General features: G+C 28.7%; 2 protein-coding genes and 1 pseudogene across 2 annotated transcripts; 1 reads left to right on the top strand and 2 right to left on the bottom strand.

Annotated features, from left to right (window-relative positions):
• Nucleotides 1–1494: 1494 nt before the first annotated feature.
• LOC111615073 lies at nt 1495–2497 on the bottom strand. Its single transcript, XM_023356449.1, has 2 exons — nt 1648–2497; nt 1495–1602 (listed from the first exon to the last, which is right to left on the bottom strand). The coding sequence occupies exons 1-2, from the start codon at nt 2464–2466 to the stop codon at nt 1495–1497; spliced, it is 927 nt and encodes a 308-aa protein (XP_023212217.1). The 5' UTR covers nt 2467–2497.
• Nucleotides 2498–2585: 88 nt separating this feature from the next.
• On the bottom strand, nt 2586–3523 carry LOC111615072. Its single transcript, XM_023356448.1, has 2 exons — nt 2646–3523; nt 2586–2592 (listed from the first exon to the last, which is right to left on the bottom strand). Exons 1-2 carry the CDS (start codon nt 3521–3523, stop codon nt 2586–2588), a joined length of 885 nt encoding a protein of 294 aa, XP_023212216.1.
• Nucleotides 3524–17109: 13586 nt separating this feature from the next.
• Nucleotides 17110–18631, top strand: LOC111615071 (annotated as a pseudogene).
• Nucleotides 18632–20361: the final 1730 nt, after the last annotated feature.

Here is a 20361-nt window from a genome sequence, read left to right as displayed (position 1 = left end):
TTCTTTTATTAAATCGATCAGGTAGAAAAACTTGAAATTCACCCCATTCAGTGTCCTTAAGAACTACTAATTTTTTATCACTAAAGCGAGTGAATATTGTTTTAATATAATCAATTGGATATTCGTAATCAATTTCCAACTCGTTTAATTTCTTTGTTGGAGTATTTTGAAGTTTACCAATATTGTTTAGTTTTTTCAATGTCTCCATTTATATAGGAAAAGATTTAACTATCTATCAACATAATCAATGATATGTAAATACCCCCTTCCACCCTTCCAAATATAATAATTTCTTACTTTCCCACCATTGTGAATTAATACCAACTCAATCTCCATTTATATAGGATTATTTATTACAAATTCTTGCCAACAATGAAACAACTATATTTTTATAATTATTTTCAATAAATTCGTTGGAGAAACCTTTTTTTAAAATCACATCACATCAATCAATTTTATTTTTATGTTTTATAATAAAATCTTCAGATAATTCTTGATGTTTAACAACTATTTTCCAGTTTTATACATTTAATCGATCTAAGTCTTCGCGTAATTGTTCTGATATGGTTTGATATCTNGAGAGGGTTTGATGTTCTAAAAGTGAATTTAAATTAAATTTAAAAGCATTTTTTCTAATAAAGTCATTATCTAAATGTTGAAATCGAGATATAGCTTCCCAATCCACTTTATTTTCATATTCTTGAATAAATTCTGAAGATAATATTTGATAAGTAGAGATGAGTTTCTAACAGGGCTGTGGAGTCGGAGTCGGAGTCCTGAAGTTTTGGTGTTTTAGCTGGAGTAGAAGTCAGAGTCTGAGTCGGATGGTAAGGAAAAGATGAAGTCGGAGTCGGAATCGGAGTCAGTAGATTTTTACGCAACTCCACAGCCCTGGCAGGGCTATGGAGTCGTAGTCGAAGTCGAAGTCGTGGAGTTTTGGTGTTTTATCCAGAGTCAGAGTCGGAGTCAAATTGGTAAGGAAAAGTCGGAATCGGAGTCGGAATTGGAGTCGATAGATTTTTACGCGACTTCACAGCCCTGGTTTCCAATTAACCTTATCTTTATGTTGTCTTATAAAATTTTCAGTGAGAATTTGATGTTCTGGTATTTTTTTCCAGTTAACTCTATCTATAAATTCATTAATAAAAAATTCAGACAATTTTTGATTATGAGATATTGAATCCCAATTAACTTTATCTTTAAATTCTCTTATGAAACGTTCAGATAACTTTTGATATATAGAAATCAAATCTTAGTTAACTTCATCTTTAAAATCTCTTATTAGATCTTCTGTTAAATTCTCTCGTTTAGAAAAACCATCCCAATCAACAGCTCTTTTTATTCTTATATCCATTTATATAAAAAAAAAATTATATTTTAATGCTAATGTGTTAATTCCATCCTCCAATATATGTCTCTTATCACCATGTGGTGATAACACTTTCTTGTTAACTTCTATTGAATAAAGTTCATGTTTGTTGCTTCTAACTAGATTTATTGTTCGGAATGCTCTGTTTTATTAAACAAACAGTCTTTATAATCATCAAATGATATCCTATTTTTAACAACACATTTCTTTACTTCTTTTGATTTCTTTGTAACCTGATCTTCTACTTTTAAGGCATACATTTTTGCTCTTAAACCAACAAATTCTCTCATTATTTTTCCATTATTTTCATCCTTCATTTTACCTAACACCTTCTTATTAACTTTCGGTATACCATGTTGATTATTCTCAGGATAATCGAATGTATCAAAGTAATCGATCATTCCATTCATATCTTGATAAATATTATTTGTTTTTATATCATATATATAACTGTCCATATCCTGATATAACAGTTTTATGTTATCTCTGTATTTAGGTTTCATCACATTATAATGAAAATCATACATCAATTGCTTCAAAAGATCTAATATGCTCATTCCCACATAGATAGGTTTATTAAGGACTATTTTTTTCTTATACATATGAATAGCACATAGGTTTTCAGTAAATATGGTTCGATGTTTAAAGTTCGGCTTAGCGATTAATTTTTCTACTTTTTTTGAGTTACAACATAATCTTATGTCAACACGATTTTTTATATTTTCCATTGTCTTTCCAAACACAGAGTTGTTCATTAATTTATAAAAGTCCTTTTCAAAATCACTAGTTGCTTTGGTTCGCATTTCAGTATTCAGGTCTATGTATTTCTTTAACCAATCTGATTGCTTGAATTCTAATACTCTATGTATCTTTTTAAGTTTCATCCCCATTTTTAAATATTGTTTAAGATTTTTATAATGAAGCACATACTTCTTTTTATCATATAATGTGGTTAATAATTTAGATTGTTTTGATCCATCTGGTATTCTGTTCTCTGGAGCTAAAGGTAGATCAGAATGATAATCATGTAATTCTTTGGGATATTCCAGATCAACTTCTAATATATATCCTTTTTCATTGTCATCAGGAATTTTCATTAGGATTTTTTCACTCTCTTCAAGAGAAATATTCGTTTTTCCATTCCATTGATCATTAAAAAAGACCATTCAATCCTCCATAAGGTAAATATTGACTCATAGCCCATTGATATAAATTATTAGCATCTAGATACATTAAATAATTAGATTCCTTGTTTTTATGATAATTCTTCATATACTTGTTATTTGCCTTTCCATATCTGTTACAACACTGGGATATTCCACCTCTTATTCTTTTTTCCAACATCAAAATCATATCATAATCAGCTATTAGATCTAATTTAACTTCTGTTTTTTTCAACATAGCATCCCATGATAATCCAGGTGCTGGGAAATACCATGCTGGATCTAATTTATAAGTTTTCATGCATACATTTCTAAAATTCTCAAAGATGTCTGCTAGTATTAAAACATCTGTTTTCACATATAGATCAGAAAATTCACCCATATTTCTAATCTTAAATGACTCCCAAACATGTTTGGCATGTTTATAATCTTTATCCGTTATATCCCATTCATTTAATGTACTATAGAACTCTTGTTTTGGAGGAAGTTTATCCATTTCACATTTTTCCCACGAATCCATATAGTCATATGGATAAACACCTTTTCTTATAACTAAATCTAATAGGTGATTACGAAAAAACTTAGATGTTTCTCTGAACTGTTTTTTTTTCAAATTACTAGAGAGTTTATCAATACTACTTGCCATAAATTTAAATGAATCTATAAACCTAAGTTTGATTTTTCCAATTTTCTTACTAAATGAAATATATCTCTCCTCATTGTTTGGTATCAAATCAATTTTCTGTTCATCATATCCAAGTTCTTTAACAAATAAATGAGCATCATATCCAGTTAGATTATGAATGAACACTAGTATAAAGTTAGGGTTTTTATAATGTAAATTACATTGATTATGAGCAGGTCGTCTGTACTTCCCAGTCAAATGATCATGGTCTCTAACTTTATCATCATCATCATCATCATATATCTCCCCATCACAAATATGACAGATATTAGTATTTTGAAAATGTTCTTCATCTTCTGCAGTCATATTTATTGGTTTAATATCTTTATACAGTATATCTCTCCAGTTTCTTCAACTTCATTTTTTAACATCTCTAAAAACTTTTTTACTGCATCAGGCCCTCTGTATACAATTGGTTCCTTATATTCCCCATGTACTGTACATACTTTATGTAATAAGAAAATCTCATTGATTTATGATGTTGATATTTCATTGTATAAGACTTAGATGAATCTGGTTAAAATGTTTCCATTTTCTTAGTTAGACATTCAAAGTCACCATATATCACAAATGGAATTTTCAATGATTTGTTAAAGTTTTCAAACCAAATACTTCCTCCATTCATTTCAATCTTCCCCATTTTTTTTTTCTTTACAATCGATATCATGATTCGTTAATTGTTCTACTGAATTGTAGTATGTTAGGCATCTTTCGCATATATAAATCTCTATTGTATGTTTTGTGATTTGTGATCTAACTAATCTAGATAGATCCTTTATCAAACAGTAATGTGATTTTTTTTCATTTTTTAACTATAACAAATTTACATGCTTATCTAGTTTATTTTTTGTTATTCTTAGAGGATATATTTCATAGCTATTTATTTTTTCTCCTTTGATCATCATACAGTGCTCTTCATAACTATAAACATTCACTGATTTATTTAATCTTTTTTCACATTTCCCTATATCTTGTAAAGAGAGAGGTGATTTGATTACTTTGAGTTCTTCTTTAATTAACTTTATATTATAATTACTAACTCGACCAGGATTATGATTGTTTCTACCTACTGGATTTAAATATGCAGCGATACAATAAGCAAAACAAATTTTTGATTTTCATTCTTAATATTGAATACAGCTTTCTTATTTTTGATTTGTTTTGGTAATTGAATGTAGGATGATCCTCTAAATGGAACATATTTATTGATTCTTGGCTCTAAATTAATTATTTCTATTTAAGTCCATCCAGATCCTTTTGCTTCAAATTTATCTATTTCTCTTATTAGTTTATCAATCACTTTATCATAAAAAGCATTCAAATCTGTTGTTTTTAGAATAATCTCATTCTCAGTTTTAAATGAAAAGCCCTTGACCTCATTTTTTCTTTGATACTCACAGAAAAATTTAAAATTTACTTTCAAGTCTATTTCTTTCAGTATCTTTTTTATCTTTATAATAATTATGTTTCTCACATCTTCTAAAAAATCACTTTGTAAGATAAGATTAAATATATTATTAATCGAATACGTTTTTAATCTTGATTTAAATGCTGTCTCAATCTCTTGGATACCTTCACTAATGTATAAAGCATTCTTATGTTCTCTCTCTTTAATATGAAGATCCTCATGGGTTGGTTTATAGTAATAATTACAGACGTCACATTTTATTTGCTTTTCTCTTTCTTTTCTAGGTTTTGAAAAAATATCTTCATGAAAGTTGAATATTTCACTTAATTTTTGTGTTTCTCTTGGTTTTGTTATAATATTTTCATGAAAATTAAATATATTTTTTTCTTGGTTGTTTTGGTATTGTTATTACATCATCATGAAAGTTAAATATATTACTAAATTTATATCTTTATATAAAATCAATTAAGTCTGCTTTCCTTAATCTTGAATATCCTCTAAAATTATTATCTTTACAAAATTGATGCAATTCACGAAGAGTTAGTGATTGTTCCATTTATTAAGAGGAAAAAAAAAACAATCAATATTTTTTCAACAATAAACACGTTTTACAAATATAAGCATATCCATCAGTATTCCTTTTATTTTTGTGAAATTCATCTAAAGATTTTTCCTCCTTACAATCACTACACTTTTTAATTTTATTTAATCGCCTTCTATAGATATCATTTTTCATATGCTTGTCTAAGTATAATTTAGAAATTTTTTTACCACATTCACATTCTATTAATTCTTGTTTTATGTCTTTGGTTTTAGTATAATAATTTTTATAGTATTCACTAGTACAACCTTTACACCATATAAAATATCCATCTTTAGAATTATTATCTTTACTATATTCTTCGAATGGTTTATTTATTTTACAACATTTGCACTGCTTCATTTAATAAGGAAAAAATTTTCTTCATAAAAACAACTGTTTATTTAAATTGATAAAAACGTAGAGGAAGTTGACCTTTGCTTCATAAAGAAAAAGTTTAGCTGATAAGAATGTAGAGGAAGTTGCTGATGACGTGTTTAAAAATAAAAAAATTTTTAAGGAAATGATGTGTTTATTTAATAAAAACACTTAATTATTTTTTACTTAACATTTTACTAAGTAATTTATTTGTTCATATTCTAATTAATCAATATACCAAATTTGATTAAAATATTCAAATTACGAGAATAGAGAAATGATACTAAATGAAACCACACCATCAATATTGATGACAAAAAAGTGGTTAGTATAAATACCGTTCAGTTCATATACAACGTGTCTGTGCTATTCCTTACCATATCACTAGTGACATGCGCAATTTCAACCACTATAATCGTATCACTTGTGACATGCGCAGTGTATCGTTACAAGTATAATGACATCATCAGTGATGTCATAATAAAAAATGTTAATACAGTAGAACTTCGAAAACTCGGCTCTCGATATCCCGTCACTCCGGATAACTCGGCCACACCCGGGCCGGGCAAAAAAATCCTTAGTTAATTAATTTTCATTATAGACAGCTTTATAAAAGTATAAAGCCGGATGCACACATGCGGCGCGGCAAGGAAAAGCGGCAGAATGACGTCACTTTTTCTCGCCGCAGAAGTCGATTTTGTGGCGCTTTTCTCGTGCCGCAAAAGTTGGTTGAATTCTATCTTTTGCGGCAACGCCGCNGGCGACCTTCCACGGTTCTTTCAAAAAGTGGTCTTTTAGACAGGTGGTCGTCCAATACAGGTATTCCTGTAATAACGTATTTCCGTACGTATTTTGCGCACTTTTTAGCCATTTCTACTAAGCAAAAGTCGAGATGAGGAAAAATAAGCGAATTTCCTCAACGATAGAGCTGTATTGGTACAGTATTGTATTTTATTCTTATCGGATAACTCGATTTACAAGAGTCATCGTGATTTTATAAGACAGATTTAATACCAATATTTTAAAAATTAATACAATAGTCGCATTTTTTCGATTATAATGCACACTTTCTTCTTTCCGGCTTAATTAATTCAACTCGGTTGTTTACGTTTTCGCTCCTCAGTTACGTGTATTACGTCATCGATATACAAGCAAGTAGTATCTCTACATAATTTTAGTTTTGGTATTCGTTAATTTAATCTTATTTTAACTTTAAAAATACTGTGTTTTTTAATATTTAATATTTTCTTAAGTACAGTAAGAAAAATTATTAATTAATAATAAAACGATTTTCTTATTTTTTCTCATAATACGATTTCATTACATTCGAAAAAGAAAGGTTGCCTGTAAAACTGATTTTTGCATTAATGCGTTTATTTATTTTTGAATATTTTGCGTGCGAAAATTACTTGAATATTATTTTTCTAAAAATATCACAGAAATAAAGTAGGTTGATACAAAAACTATTTATTGCACATGTACTGTATAAAAGCTTCAAAAAATAAAAAATAAAAAAATAAATAATAAATAAATAATAAATAAATAAAAAATTTTATCAAACAAAGAGATCAGCCGATTAATTGTATCGTGTACAATATTTTATACCCCCAAGGAAAATACTGTAGGTCTACGGTAAAATAAATTTCGTTTTCTCACAGTTAAACTTCACCATTAATTGCCATTGTGATAAATTATTTTCACTTTCTCCGATAATTTTAACACGATTTTCTAACGACAGCACTGCATTTGTTTCGTTTTTCAGAGATTTTCTAACAAACTGAAATAAATTTCCTTTGTCGCTAGACTAATTTATTAACAGCTGCCCCTAATTTCAAGGGTGGGAGAAGTGCCCGGGATGGGTTCGAACGAGTTTAGACTAAATTCATTATATTAGTAAGTGGAAACGTTGTTGAGATGGGTTCGAAGAATAGTTTAGACTAGATACATTTGCGAAAGTGGTCGCTTATTACAGGTGTTGTATGTTGTTTCGGACCAAAAGTCGGTGCCCGCGGTCGCGTTACACAGGTGGTCGTTTAATACGGGTAACTTATATGAAGACTCTATGGATAAACTATTCGGTGCCAGAAATTTTTGCCTGTTTTGACAGGTGCTAGTCGAATGCAGGTGGTCGCCTAAGCAGTTTTCACTGTATTTAATTTCTTTTTAATTATTTTTTCTATCTTATAAACTTTATCCTATTTATCAGATTTCACTAACTCATTTTCATAAAAAGTTTCTTTAATATCTTCGGTATTTAAATCTTTAATTCGATAAGTAATTGAATCCGTTTTTAACACTATAGATATTATAAATATTTTCTCTGTGAAAGAGGGTAAATAACTTTTCTTAAATGGTTGTTTATATATAGATATTCTGACTGTATCACCTACTTTATATTTAGGAGATTCAGATACAATTTTTAAATAGATTATTATAAACTTTCGATTCGTTATCTTCTATACTCGCTTCTACAAAAGTCATTTTTATTGATCTATGATAAGAGTTATTATAATTTTTAATTAATTTATTTAAAACATCTATCTATTTTTTAGTATTGTTAGCAGTAAAATAATTCCACATTTTCGTCTTTAGAGTTCTATTAAATCTTTCGACTACTGAGCATTTTATTTTTATATTTTCTGTAGTAAACCAATGGATATTATTATCTTTGAACAACTGTTGCGTCACTTTATTAATAAACTCACTCCCTTAAATGTTTGTAGCTTTTCTGGTGATCTTTCCTTAAATATTTTAGCAAATGCTTTAGATATTTTTTCACCCGTTTTCTTTTTAATTGGAATAGCCCAAGCGTATTTATTATATATATATCAATAACAGATAATATATAATTAGTATTATTATTATATCTTTTAAATTTTTGCATATCCACTGAAACTGCTTGCCATTGATCATCAATGTGAGAAACATAAGTTCTTCTACTAAATTTTCTTGTAATTGGTTTATGTTTAGTATATTTATCCTGTTGATGTAAAAATTCTTTAATAACTTTTCTAGGTAAACCAGTCTTTCTTTGTAATTCATTGATAGAACAGTAACCAGTTTCTGGATTATAATAAACATCATTGATCGAACTCATAAAAAATCATCTTTCTTAGTACCACAAACAGCACACATTTTTTTCGCTATAGGTTTATTGTTTTTTGTTCTTGATTCTATAAAATTATTTGTTTTTGATTTCTTTTTACACTTTAAACAATATATAGCATTTATATAGGGAGAAATTCCAAGGCCGAATCTCTTCTTTGCACTAATGATTGGTTTAACAANTCTTGATTCTATAAAATTATTTGTTTTTGATTTCTTTTTACACTTTAAACAATATATAGCATTTATATAGGGAGAAATTCCAAGGCCGAATCTCTTCTTTGCACTAATGATTGGTTTAACAATTTTTCTATCTATTCTTTCTATAAGTGAGGGGTTTTCTATAGCATATAATTCATTTAACGTATTTTTATCACAGATTTCGGTTCTAGTTTTTGTATCTTTATTTTTCAAATAACAAATATCATGTCTATATGCAGTTTCATCTACTTCGTTTATTGGTTTACTACATGACTTGTAGGATAAATCAGGATTTAATCTAGTTTTACGCCATAATAGTTGAGTTCCCGCACCCGTAAATGAATGACCACGTAAATGCATTACAAACGGTAATATGTTTATCATTTCATTAACAACATTTTTTCCTCTCTTCATTTATTTATTCAAAAATTTATATCCATTCAGTTGTGCTTTTTTTATATATTTCTCTAATGGAAAATATTTCATATTTTTAATAAACTGTTTTTCTCTTAAATACACGTCAGATTCTAATATGCTCCCAGCTTTGAATAGATTAAATAACTGTTTATAAAATTTAAATGCTTGCTTGTATTCCTCTTTTTTTTCCGAAAGTTTTAACGATTTATCTATAACTTCAATTATTCCAGCTCCCAAGCTTAATACTGCTAATGGAACTATAACAAACGCGGATAGACCTGAAGCATTAATATAAATTTTCCAACTGTTAATGATACATTAATTATATAATAATCATTATAACTCTTTCTGTAAACATATATTTTCTTTTCTAAGTATTCTTCATTTTATAAAGGAGTAAAATTACGTCGATACTTTATCTTTGGGTTTTTAAGATCTAGCATAAAGAAATCGTATGGTTTTTGAGTAGCTTTACTATATAAATTTATACAAAATGTTCTATCTATTTCTCTAATTATTTGTTTAATTTCGCTGGCTTGAATCTTGAAGAAAATAATATAATTACAGTTTCTTCTTATGTTAATTGGTGTAGAATAAAAGGATCGAGATACGTAAATAATTGAAGCATTTTTCTTCCTTCCTCTTATAAAGAAATCTACAATTTTAGATCGATCTTTTTCAATAATACAATCATCAAAAATACTCAGATTCTTTATCGATGGATCTAAACTATCCACATCAAACATATCCTCTATGCTGGAAAAAAATAACGATTCCTTTTTAAATTTTTCAAATAACTGTAATAACTTTTTATATTTTACGCTCAATATATTTTCTTCTTCCAACTCATCAAATTCAGTTCAGTTTTCTATAAGTTTTTCATATTTTGGTTTATTAATATCTGTAGCACACACATATAAAGCATCAAAATTCAGTTGATCATAAATTAGATTTAACAAGAGATTTCTTTTTCCACATCCTGACGGACCAACGATTAAGAGACTGAATGGATGTTTAGGTAATAATGGATTTTGATTAGGATCTTTATATTTATCTGGTTTTGTATAAATTTTGTATAATCTTTTATCTTAATCATTTATTTGTTTAAAAAAAATTTCAGGTTGAGCTTAATTCTTGAGCTAAATGACATTTAACTTGAGCTAAATGCTATTTCAGCTTGAGCTAATTTTTTTAGCTTAGTAAATAGATGAGAAGACAAAGAAAGCGTTACTTACTTTAGCTAATCAAAACAGAGCACTAAGAAAGAAGAATGAAGAACAAATATTTGGTACAGTAAAATATAAAAAAAGTCTTTCAGAGTTTCATTAACCAGTTACAGAGAAATTAGAGGTTCCTATTCAAGATGTAAGACAAGATTTAAAAGCAATTGAAGATGCTATTTATAATATAACAATTCCTTTTACTATTGATTCATCATTTCCTGAACTTCCTGATGCAGAATCAACTTTAGTTGAAACAACAAAAAAGAAGTATAGATATACTGTAGAAAACTTAGATGAAGGATTAGATGTTTCGAATTTAAAGCAAAATAGTTTTATTTTACCATCACAATTAGTTAATAAACCTAATGAAATAGAAGAAATGCTTGAAAAAGCTGAAAGAAGAACGAAATTATTAGGTTCATTTAAAGCAAAAGTGAATAGAAAATTAAAGAAATCTACAGATGATTTTTAAAGAAAAGCACTAGAAGATAAGTTAAACTTGTATCAGTCTGATTTAGATTTATTTAAACTTTATAGAGAAAAATTAGAGGTTTTAAAGTTTGCTTCACAATCATTTAAAATTAGTGGAGAAGGATTAGTTAGTAAATTAGAAAAATTAACTAATAAGCTGTTAGGAGGAAATAAGAAAGTATATAATAAAATTGTTGAAATTCTAGATCTATTATTAAATTTAGGAGAAGTAACAACTGATACAGTGAAAAAATATTATCCAAAATTTTTATCTAATTAAATGAGTAATTATATTAAGGTTAGAATCTATCTTAGTGAATCTCAAAAAAATAAATTAAAATCAGCCTTTAAGAATGAAGAAGAAATATAATTACAAATTGATAAATCTAATCCTTCTAATCATGATATGTTTTTAACAAAAACTCAAATAAAAAATATTAATGAAGGAAAAAAAATAAAAATAAGTAAAACACAATTTAAAAAGAATGAAGGCTTCTTACCGTTTTTAATTCCTGTTCTAACCACTTTGGCTACGGGAGTTTTATCAGGCGCTGCAGGATGAGGAGCCAAAAAAGCTTTAGATAAAGTAACTGGATCAGGATGTAATAAAAAAAATTGGCGACCACCTTTTTACAAAAGGCCCTTCAGGTCCAATACGGCCAAATTTCAAATTAAGGGGGAAAGGAATGATTCAGAATTGGGAATATCCAACGAGACGATAAATGATAATATAAAAAATGAAAAAGGTTTAAGAGGTGTGTTTACAATTGATCTATTACCAAAAACAATTAGAAAATTTGAAAACGGTATAAATAATTTAGATGTTTTAACTGGAGATGGCACACACTGGGTTTGTTATAATGATCTTAAATATATTTTCGTTAAACTCATTGATTCTTTTGGTGAATATAAGTTAAAAAATGCAAGATTGAAAAGAGAGATAATTCCAAAAAAATCATAAAATATTTAAAAACATCTAAAAAAGAAATAAGATATAACTCTAGTTTTCGTCAGAATCCTACATCTGTTAGATGTAGTTACTATTGTATGAAATATATAGTAGAAAGAAATAAAGGAAAATTCCCCATTGAAGTTTTATACTCATTTACACAAGAACAGAGTAAGTTTAATGAGAATTTTATTTTATATAAATGAAACTAATAGTTTTAGATTCGAAAAATGCTGATAAATCAGAAGACTTTACAATCGAGTTTAAAAATCCAATACCAGTAAATAATTCGAAATTAGCTCTGAAATCAATGTCTATGTGGGTTTCTTGGCATAATATCTATGAAAAATTTAATAGCAATACCTTTAGATATTTTGATAAAACAAAGTGGAATGAAGTAACAATAGAAAATGGGAATTACACTCTTCGAGAACTAAATAACTTTTTAGTAAAATTCTTTGGAATAAACGAGCCGTCTATAACGTTTGGAATTCATTTTGCAACAACCTAGATTTATAATTCATTTAGAACCAGGATATAAAATTGATCTGAGTAAAGGTAAACTCCATGAGATATTGGGTTTTGAACCAAAGATATATGAAGATGTAGAACAGAAAGGAAAATACATAGCAAATATTTCAAAAGGAATCGATGATATTCATATTTATTGCGTACATATGTAATCAGTGGAGTAGAGTACAACGATTTCACGAGTGATATTTTTTATTCTTTCACACCGTCTCATCCACCTGGAAGTTTGATAAAAAATTGAAGAGATTAATTCCATATTTGCTGACATCAATGGAAATCATTATATTTATAGAATTCGAATGTGGATAACTTATCAGGATAATAATTTAATTGATCTTAATAAACAAAGAGGTGTTCTTCGTTTAATTTTAAACTAATTAAATGAATTACAACAAACATAGACTGTTAGTTCGAAGTAAAAAGTATTATGGTGGAAATATATTTATCGATGCAATTAAAACAGCTGGTAAGAAATTATTACAAATAATAGGTAGCCAAGCAAAATCTGTGGTTGAGGATAAGACGAAACAGTTTGTTAAAAATAAACTTGAAAGTATTTTATGTAAAAAATCTCCGACTGTGGAAAACAAAGTAAGAAATATTATAACTAAGCAAAATTTATATGGAACAGGATTCAAGAAATTTTTATACTAATAAATGGAAAAGATTTGGGATTTAACTCTTTCTAATTATTACAACAATGAAATCGAAAGTTTTGAGTACAAACAGCATAGAGAAGATAAAGCTACTGTCGATGAAAAGGAATCAGCGAAATATGAATTTAATATTAAAGATGTAAATGATATGATTTATATTCCAGTTGATATATCTGCTCAGAACTCAAAATTAATAAGCAGGATTGTTCTTTAATTGGAAGTGATAACGTAACCTTGGTAAATACTGGAAATTTATTCTCAAGATATGAATTACACATTGGAAAGACACTAATTGAAGAAATTGAATTATTCTCATTAGTTCATCACATTAACGGTCTTATAAACTTTAGAAAAGATTATTCTACTTCTGAAGCAACTAATATGCTGTTTTTCATTGACACCTCAGAATCATTAGATAAGCAAATTTTAATATTTGATGAACCCGGTGATTAATCTCTTGAAACTGGAAAAAAAATAATGACCTTTTTAAAAGGATTAAAGAGAAATGCAAATTATAACGAAGGTTTTACAGAAAGACGGATATTGACTAAAAACAGTAACAAGATCAAACTGTGGATAACAATTAAACAAATGTTTGGATTTTTCAATGACTTTAGAAAAATAATATCAAACATCGATGTTAGATTTGTATTCTGGAGAAATTCAAATAATGATATAATCCATACCGATGTTAGCAATCCGAATTATAAAGTTATAATATATGATATTTCACTTTGGTTACCACATATTAAGCTATATTTCCTCAAGTTAATTTTAACAGTGTATATCTAAATCCCACATCAAATATAAAAATTAATTGGTGTTCTGTTATATTAATTAGAAGTAACGTTCAAAATTGTTCTACTGGAACAATAATTGTAAATACTACCACAGATGAAATCAGAAATATTTTTGTAATCCCACAATATCAAAAAAAGGAAAACGATCAAAATCAAAATAATATTATATTCGATAACTTAGATATGATGAGATGTTGGTTAAGAATTAATAATGATAAATATCCAACAGAAGATTATAATGTTAGGTTTAAACCTGGAGAATTAGATTATTCGAGATATTGTTCTGATATCTTAGCGGGAGGATTAAATACTAACAGTACAAAGTCTGGTTGTTTAGTAAGTTATACAAACTATGGAAGACTGTATTCAATAATTCATTTCGATGTTTCTAATCATCCCTCTTATAATAATGTAGATAATTTAAAACTTGAATTCTCTTGGCAATTGAGAGAAACACCTGCTAAATCGTATAGAGTTTATTTCGTTTTAGTTGAAAAAAGAGAAGGAATTATGAATATGTACAACAGGACTTTTGAAACCATTAAAACTTTAAAGTAATTAAATGGCATGGTTTCCTTTTGGTCATTATTATGATGAAGTAAAAGAAGATCCTCCGGGTAATGGTTTCAAATTAACGTATAGTGAAAATTATGATATGCAAAATAAGATCTTAAAATATTGCAAACATCCAATAGATGAAAACGATGCTGCAACCAATGAATATATTGATAATAAATAAAAAATAATCAATGATTTAAATAAAGATTTTCAAGCTTTTGCTGAAGAAAATGCTAATAAATTAAAAATATCAGAAGAAGATCACCTAACAGACATAACTAATTCAGAAAAAAATATCGATGAATTAAATTTAAACGTTAATAATTTCATAACAGAAAAAGGTAAAAAACTTTAGATATTAGATAATAGATGTCTGAAAACGTATAATGGTGCTTTCAATGCAAAAAACAAAAGAATTGGTAATGTCGATGATCCAACGGAAGATAAAAATGTTGTGAATAAAAGATATTTTGAGAATAATGCTTTAGCCATAAATGATGATGATGGGTTTGATGCAAAAAATAAAATAATAACTAATTTAAAAAATCCAATTAATGACACGGTTTAGTGAAATTTCTTTCACTAAAAAAATTATTGTAAATGGTTGTCGATTCCTCAAAAATTTAAAAAAAATGAATTTATTAAATTTTAATATTGTTTTTGATTAAATTCACGGATTACAAAATCATATCTCAAAAATTATTTGAAAATTAACCATTTATTCATCTTAAGAGGTTTTCGGTATTTATTTAAACCAGCTGAAGATGTAGAATTTTATTTAACCTCAGGCGATCTTCCTATTGATGATAGTAATATAAAAAATTATAATAGAAAATATGTGTCAGAATCTAATGGTTTCATTAGTAAAATTTACTTTACATGTAATTTAGCACTATCTTGTTTATCTGTGGGTATATTTATCAATGAAAAATTGGCATTTTCTTTAAAAAAAGATAAAGAAGAAACTTATATAGTCATAAAGAAAACTATTCCATTCAATATAAGCTATATAATCACAATAAAAACTACAGGAAAATATCCGTCCCATGAGAAAGTACCGTGTTTCCCCGAAAATAAGACATCCGCAGAAAATAAGACCTAGCACAGATTTTGCTGAGTTGCGAAATATAAGACCTTCCCCTGAAAGTAAGACCTAGCGAAGTTTTTTTTAGTCGTAACGGTCATCGACAGATGGTTGAAAGTGGCCGTTGGCTTTTTGAAAGTACAGCCACTGATTGGTCAGCAGACAATTACGCCACACGGCATGATTTGCATAAGACTATGGCTTGGGAATCACAGATTTGCATAACGTTACGGCTGGTGATGGCTAATTGGTCGGCCGGGAATCACGCCACATGACATTTGCATACTGCTACGGTTCAGTAAACACTAATTGGTCATCGAGTGCGATGTTGACGCTATAAAAAGGCGACAGTTCGACACACCGGATATACGTCACTCTCGTCTAAGTTCGACTTGGGAATTTTTTTGTTCAATAATAAATGTGAATTCTTCTTCCTGGAAAAAATAAGACATTCCCTGAAAATAAGACCTAGCGCATTTTTCAAAGCAAAAATTAATATAAGACACTGTCTTATTTTCGGGGAAACACGGTAAATGATGTTGTGGATTTCTTACAAAAAATTTTAAAATATACTCTTTCAATATTTATAAATTATACTGATTTTTTTCCTATATAAATGGAGACATTGAAAAAACTAAACAATATTGGTAAACTTCAAAATACTCCAACAAAGAAATTAAACGAGTTGGAAATTGATTACAAATATCCAATTGATTATATTAAAACAATATTCACTCGCTTTGGTGATAAAAAATTAGTAGTTCTTAAAGACACTGAATGGGGTGAATTTCAAGTTTTTCTACCTGATCGATTTAATAAGAAAATAAAGAACGATGATTTAGATGAGTGATTTTAAATTTGTATACAGGGGAAAGAGAGATTGTGGGAATATGTATAAAGCACCTACTATTGAGTTTGTTTGACTTTTTTTATATTTTCTTTCACTAAAAAAATTATTGTACAGTAGATCCCCCTATAAGATTGGTTCCTATAATTACGATTCCTATAAGACGGCGAAAGAATTGCTTACGGTATCCGTAAAAAAAAAACAGTAAAAAAACTATAATTCGGTAAAACGTCATCAGGCAGCCGAACTACTTTCCGCCTTCCACGCCTTACGGAGAGATTAGGCAGATAAATTGCGTTTAGTATTGTTTGTACAGTATTATATATAAATTAGGTACCGTATATACCGTATATATAATTATATATTAACTTAATTTATTGTAACTTTATTATTATTATATATGTAATTTCTGCCATCTAGCGCTACGCTACGGAGACTTTAGGCAGGTAAGTTGAGTTTAGTATCGTCTGTACAGTATATAAATTAGATACTTAAATTAAACAAAATGAACATATTAATATTAATATTAAATATCAATAAAATTAATAAATTAAACAAAAGTTTAATACAGTACTGTAATTTTATAATTTTTACGTTATATAAAATTTTGTCTTTAGTCATCATGATTTTTGCCGCGGAAAAGAATTCTAAAAGCAGAAAATGTATATCCCTTGATAAAAAATTAAAATTTTGGATCGGATAAAATCTGGTGAGAAAGTAACAGTCATTGCTCAAGATTTAAAATTAAACGAGGCAACAATTCGATCAATAAAGAGAAATGAAAACAAAATAAGGGCTAGCATTTCCTCTGGATCTTTAGTAAGTTTGAATAAAACTGCTCGTATAAAGAACACTTTAATGCCTAAAATGGAAACGTGTTTGATGTTATGGATAGAAGATTGCTTTTCAAAGAATTGTCCTTTGAGTAGTAATGTGATAATGCAAAAGGTAACAAAGATTTACCAGCATGTAAAAGAGCTTGAATCCGTTTCTTTTAATAATTCACATTGACACGAATTTAAAGCCAGTTGAGGTTGGTTTAACAGATTTAGGAATCGATTCTCCTTGCGCAATGTCAAAGTTGTAGGAGAAAGCGCATCAGCCAACATAGAAGCAGTTCAGAGATTCCGAGAGAATTTTCTCAAAATTGTAAAAAATGGAAATTACACTGCAGATCAGGTATATAACGCCTACGAAACCGCATTACTGGTATATTGGAAGAAAATGCCCGGACGCACTTACATCTCGAAAAATGAAAAGTCTGCTTCAGGATTTAAGGTTTCCAAGGATAGGATCACTTTACTTTTATGCTCAAATGCATCTGGAGATAACGTTACAAAGCCCATGTTAATTAACCGTTCATTAAACCCACGAGCAATGAAAGGAGTTGACAAATCAGCTCTGTCTGTTTTCTGGCGAGCAAATAAAAAGGCATGGGTAACAGGTGTTTTATTTTGCGATTGGTTTTACAATTGCTTTTTGCCGGAAGTGGAAAAGTACTCAAAAAAAAAATATCAATTTCAAGGCTTTGTTACTGGTTGATAACGCGCCAGGACACATAGATTTAAATCATCCGGCTGTTAAATTAATATTTTTACCTCCCAATACGACATCAATCCTACAACCACAAGACCAGGGAATAATTAAATCATTTAAATCATTGTATATACGGCACACATTTGAACACATTTTTAAAAATATTGATTGTAATCCAAATACTTCTACAGTAACGGACTTGTGGAAAGATTTTTCAATTTTAAATAGCATTGAAATTATTTCGTTATCTCTGAAGAAATTAAAATGTTCGAATCTGAATGCCTGTTGGGGAAAATTGTGGCCTGAAGTTGTTATTAGAAAAGATTGTTTAACTTCCGTAACAACAGAAGTAAATCGTATAATAAATATTGCCCACACTTTAGGTGAAGAGGGATTCGTCGACATGAACGAGGAAGATGTTATTGAATTAATTAATACTAACCAACAGTTAGATGAAGAAAAACTTATGCAACTGGCAGAGTTGTCCAAACCAAGCGGTGAAGAAAACTCATTACAAATTTTCTGTGAGCCAGAACAAAAGTTTAATTTAGAAATCTTAAATGAAGCATTAGAATTGGCAAAAAATCTAGAACTTTTAAGGAATAATGATCCATCAACAAAGTGCTATGAGGAATTTAAGAAAAAATTGAAAGATTGTTTAGCACCATAATTTGAAGTAAAAGAAGATTTAGAAAGTAACAATAATAAATTGTTGAGAACATAAGAAGATACCCTTTCAGACTACGAAAATAATAGAGAAGAAACAAGTGAATCTTTAAGCTATGAAATAGCACAACCAATATTTAAAAGAGAATGTCGTTAGGTCCTAATTATAGATAGCTCCGACAGTGGATAAATGTAAAAAAAAAAAATAAAGTGTAACTGCTTCTTTTATTTAAAAATGTTTTGTTATTCATTTTGCGTTAATTACAATATTTGTTTGTTTTGAAGAGAAATAAAATATATTTTAACTGTTACATATTAAATATTTATTTTACATCTTTGTTAAGTAAGAGAAATAGAATAGAATAGAGGATAGTACAACACAACAGATCTCTCCTACATCATTATATAGTAGTGTTGTCAAATATGGTAAAGCCTTAAATAGTAAAGTAGAGAACCGTAAGGAGGTAGTACTAATTTATAACAAAGACAGAGAAAACACTAATAGCGACGTAGTAAGGAAAATGATCCAAATCAAATTAAAACCATCAGAAATGCATATAGGCATCGAAAAAATAAGGAAAATACGAGGAGGAATAGCAGTCGAAGAAGAAACGAAAACAGATGCTACAATACTTGAAAAGGCCATCGATGACCAGATTTCAGATTTGGTGACCAAACGACCTAAGAAAAGATGGCCGCACATAAAAATTATTTCTGTACATACAGAAATACCTAATGAAGATCTTCCAAAATTTATATATCAACAGAACCCATTTATATATGAGAATTACCAAATGAATGAATTTATGGATCAATTTCGGACAAAATTTACTCTAGGTAAACGGAATGCTACATACAAAAACTGGGTAATCCAGGTCTCACCTCGCATGAGAAGTCTTACTTGGATCAGGTAAATTAAACATTGAATTGTCCCGTTGCAGGATTGTTGACTTTAGTCCAATCCTGCAATGTTATAAATGCTGTGGTTACAATCACTCAGCCAGGGACTGCCAGCATACAGAGCATATCTGTAGTCATTGCACCGGTAATCATACTTATTATGACTGTCCGAATTATGATGAAGAGCCTATTTGTATTAATTGCCAACAAGAGGGAATAGACGACTGTTCACATAATGCCAGAGATAGCACATGTCCATTACATCATAGAATTAAAACATCCATTGAGTCTAAGAACAGATTATGGACTTGACTAACAACAAACATGTTAATATATTGCAAATAAACATTGGAAGAAGCATTTCTTCCACTTCTATAATTAACAAAATTATTAAGGACTATGATATTGTGCTAATTCAAGAGCCGTACTGTCTCAACAACTTACCGAAATGCTTACCTACAAATGTTCCTGTTTTAAAAGGCACACAAGAATACCCATGGGCTATCACACTTATCCCAAATACAAATTACTCCACTATGCTGCATACTGATTATAGCTGCCAATATTTTGTAGTTACAGAATTGATGTTAAACATGAAAAGAATTATACTAATAAATGTTTATCTACCAGGATGGGAAAACTCTGAGGGATTAATTAACAAACTACAATGGATTATAAATGCTTTTAAATCATCGAATATAATCATTGCCGGCGATTTTAATGCTCACTCCCCTGCTTGGGGAGGTGACAAACTGGATGAGCGTGGGACCATTCTGGAAGAGTTTATTGGACAAAATAACTTATATATCTTAAATAACCCGTTATCTCCTCCAA

This window comes from Centruroides sculpturatus, unplaced genomic scaffold (genome assembly GCF_000671375.1).
Source record: "Centruroides sculpturatus isolate CEXI.00-Female unplaced genomic scaffold, Cexi_2.0 scaffold2220, whole genome shotgun sequence".
NCBI classification, from domain to species: Eukaryota; Metazoa; Arthropoda; class Arachnida; order Scorpiones; family Buthidae; genus Centruroides; species Centruroides sculpturatus.
This window is presented reverse-complemented; position numbering and strand designations above follow the sequence as displayed.

What these genes read in the sequence shown, in the direction of transcription:
- LOC111615073 (XM_023356449.1), bottom strand. Translation starts at nt 2,466, where the DNA reads ATGAAAATTCCTGATGACAATGAAAAAGGATATATATTAGAAGTTGAT. An exon ending in GAAAAATAATGAGAGAATTT is followed by an intron (nt 1,603 to 1,647) that starts GTTGGTTTAAGA and finishes GTAGAAGATCAG; the next exon opens with GTTACAAAGAAATCAAAAGA.
- LOC111615072 (XM_023356448.1), bottom strand. Translation starts at nt 3,523, where the DNA reads ATGACTGCAGAAGATGAAGAACATTTTCAAAATACTAATATCTGTCAT.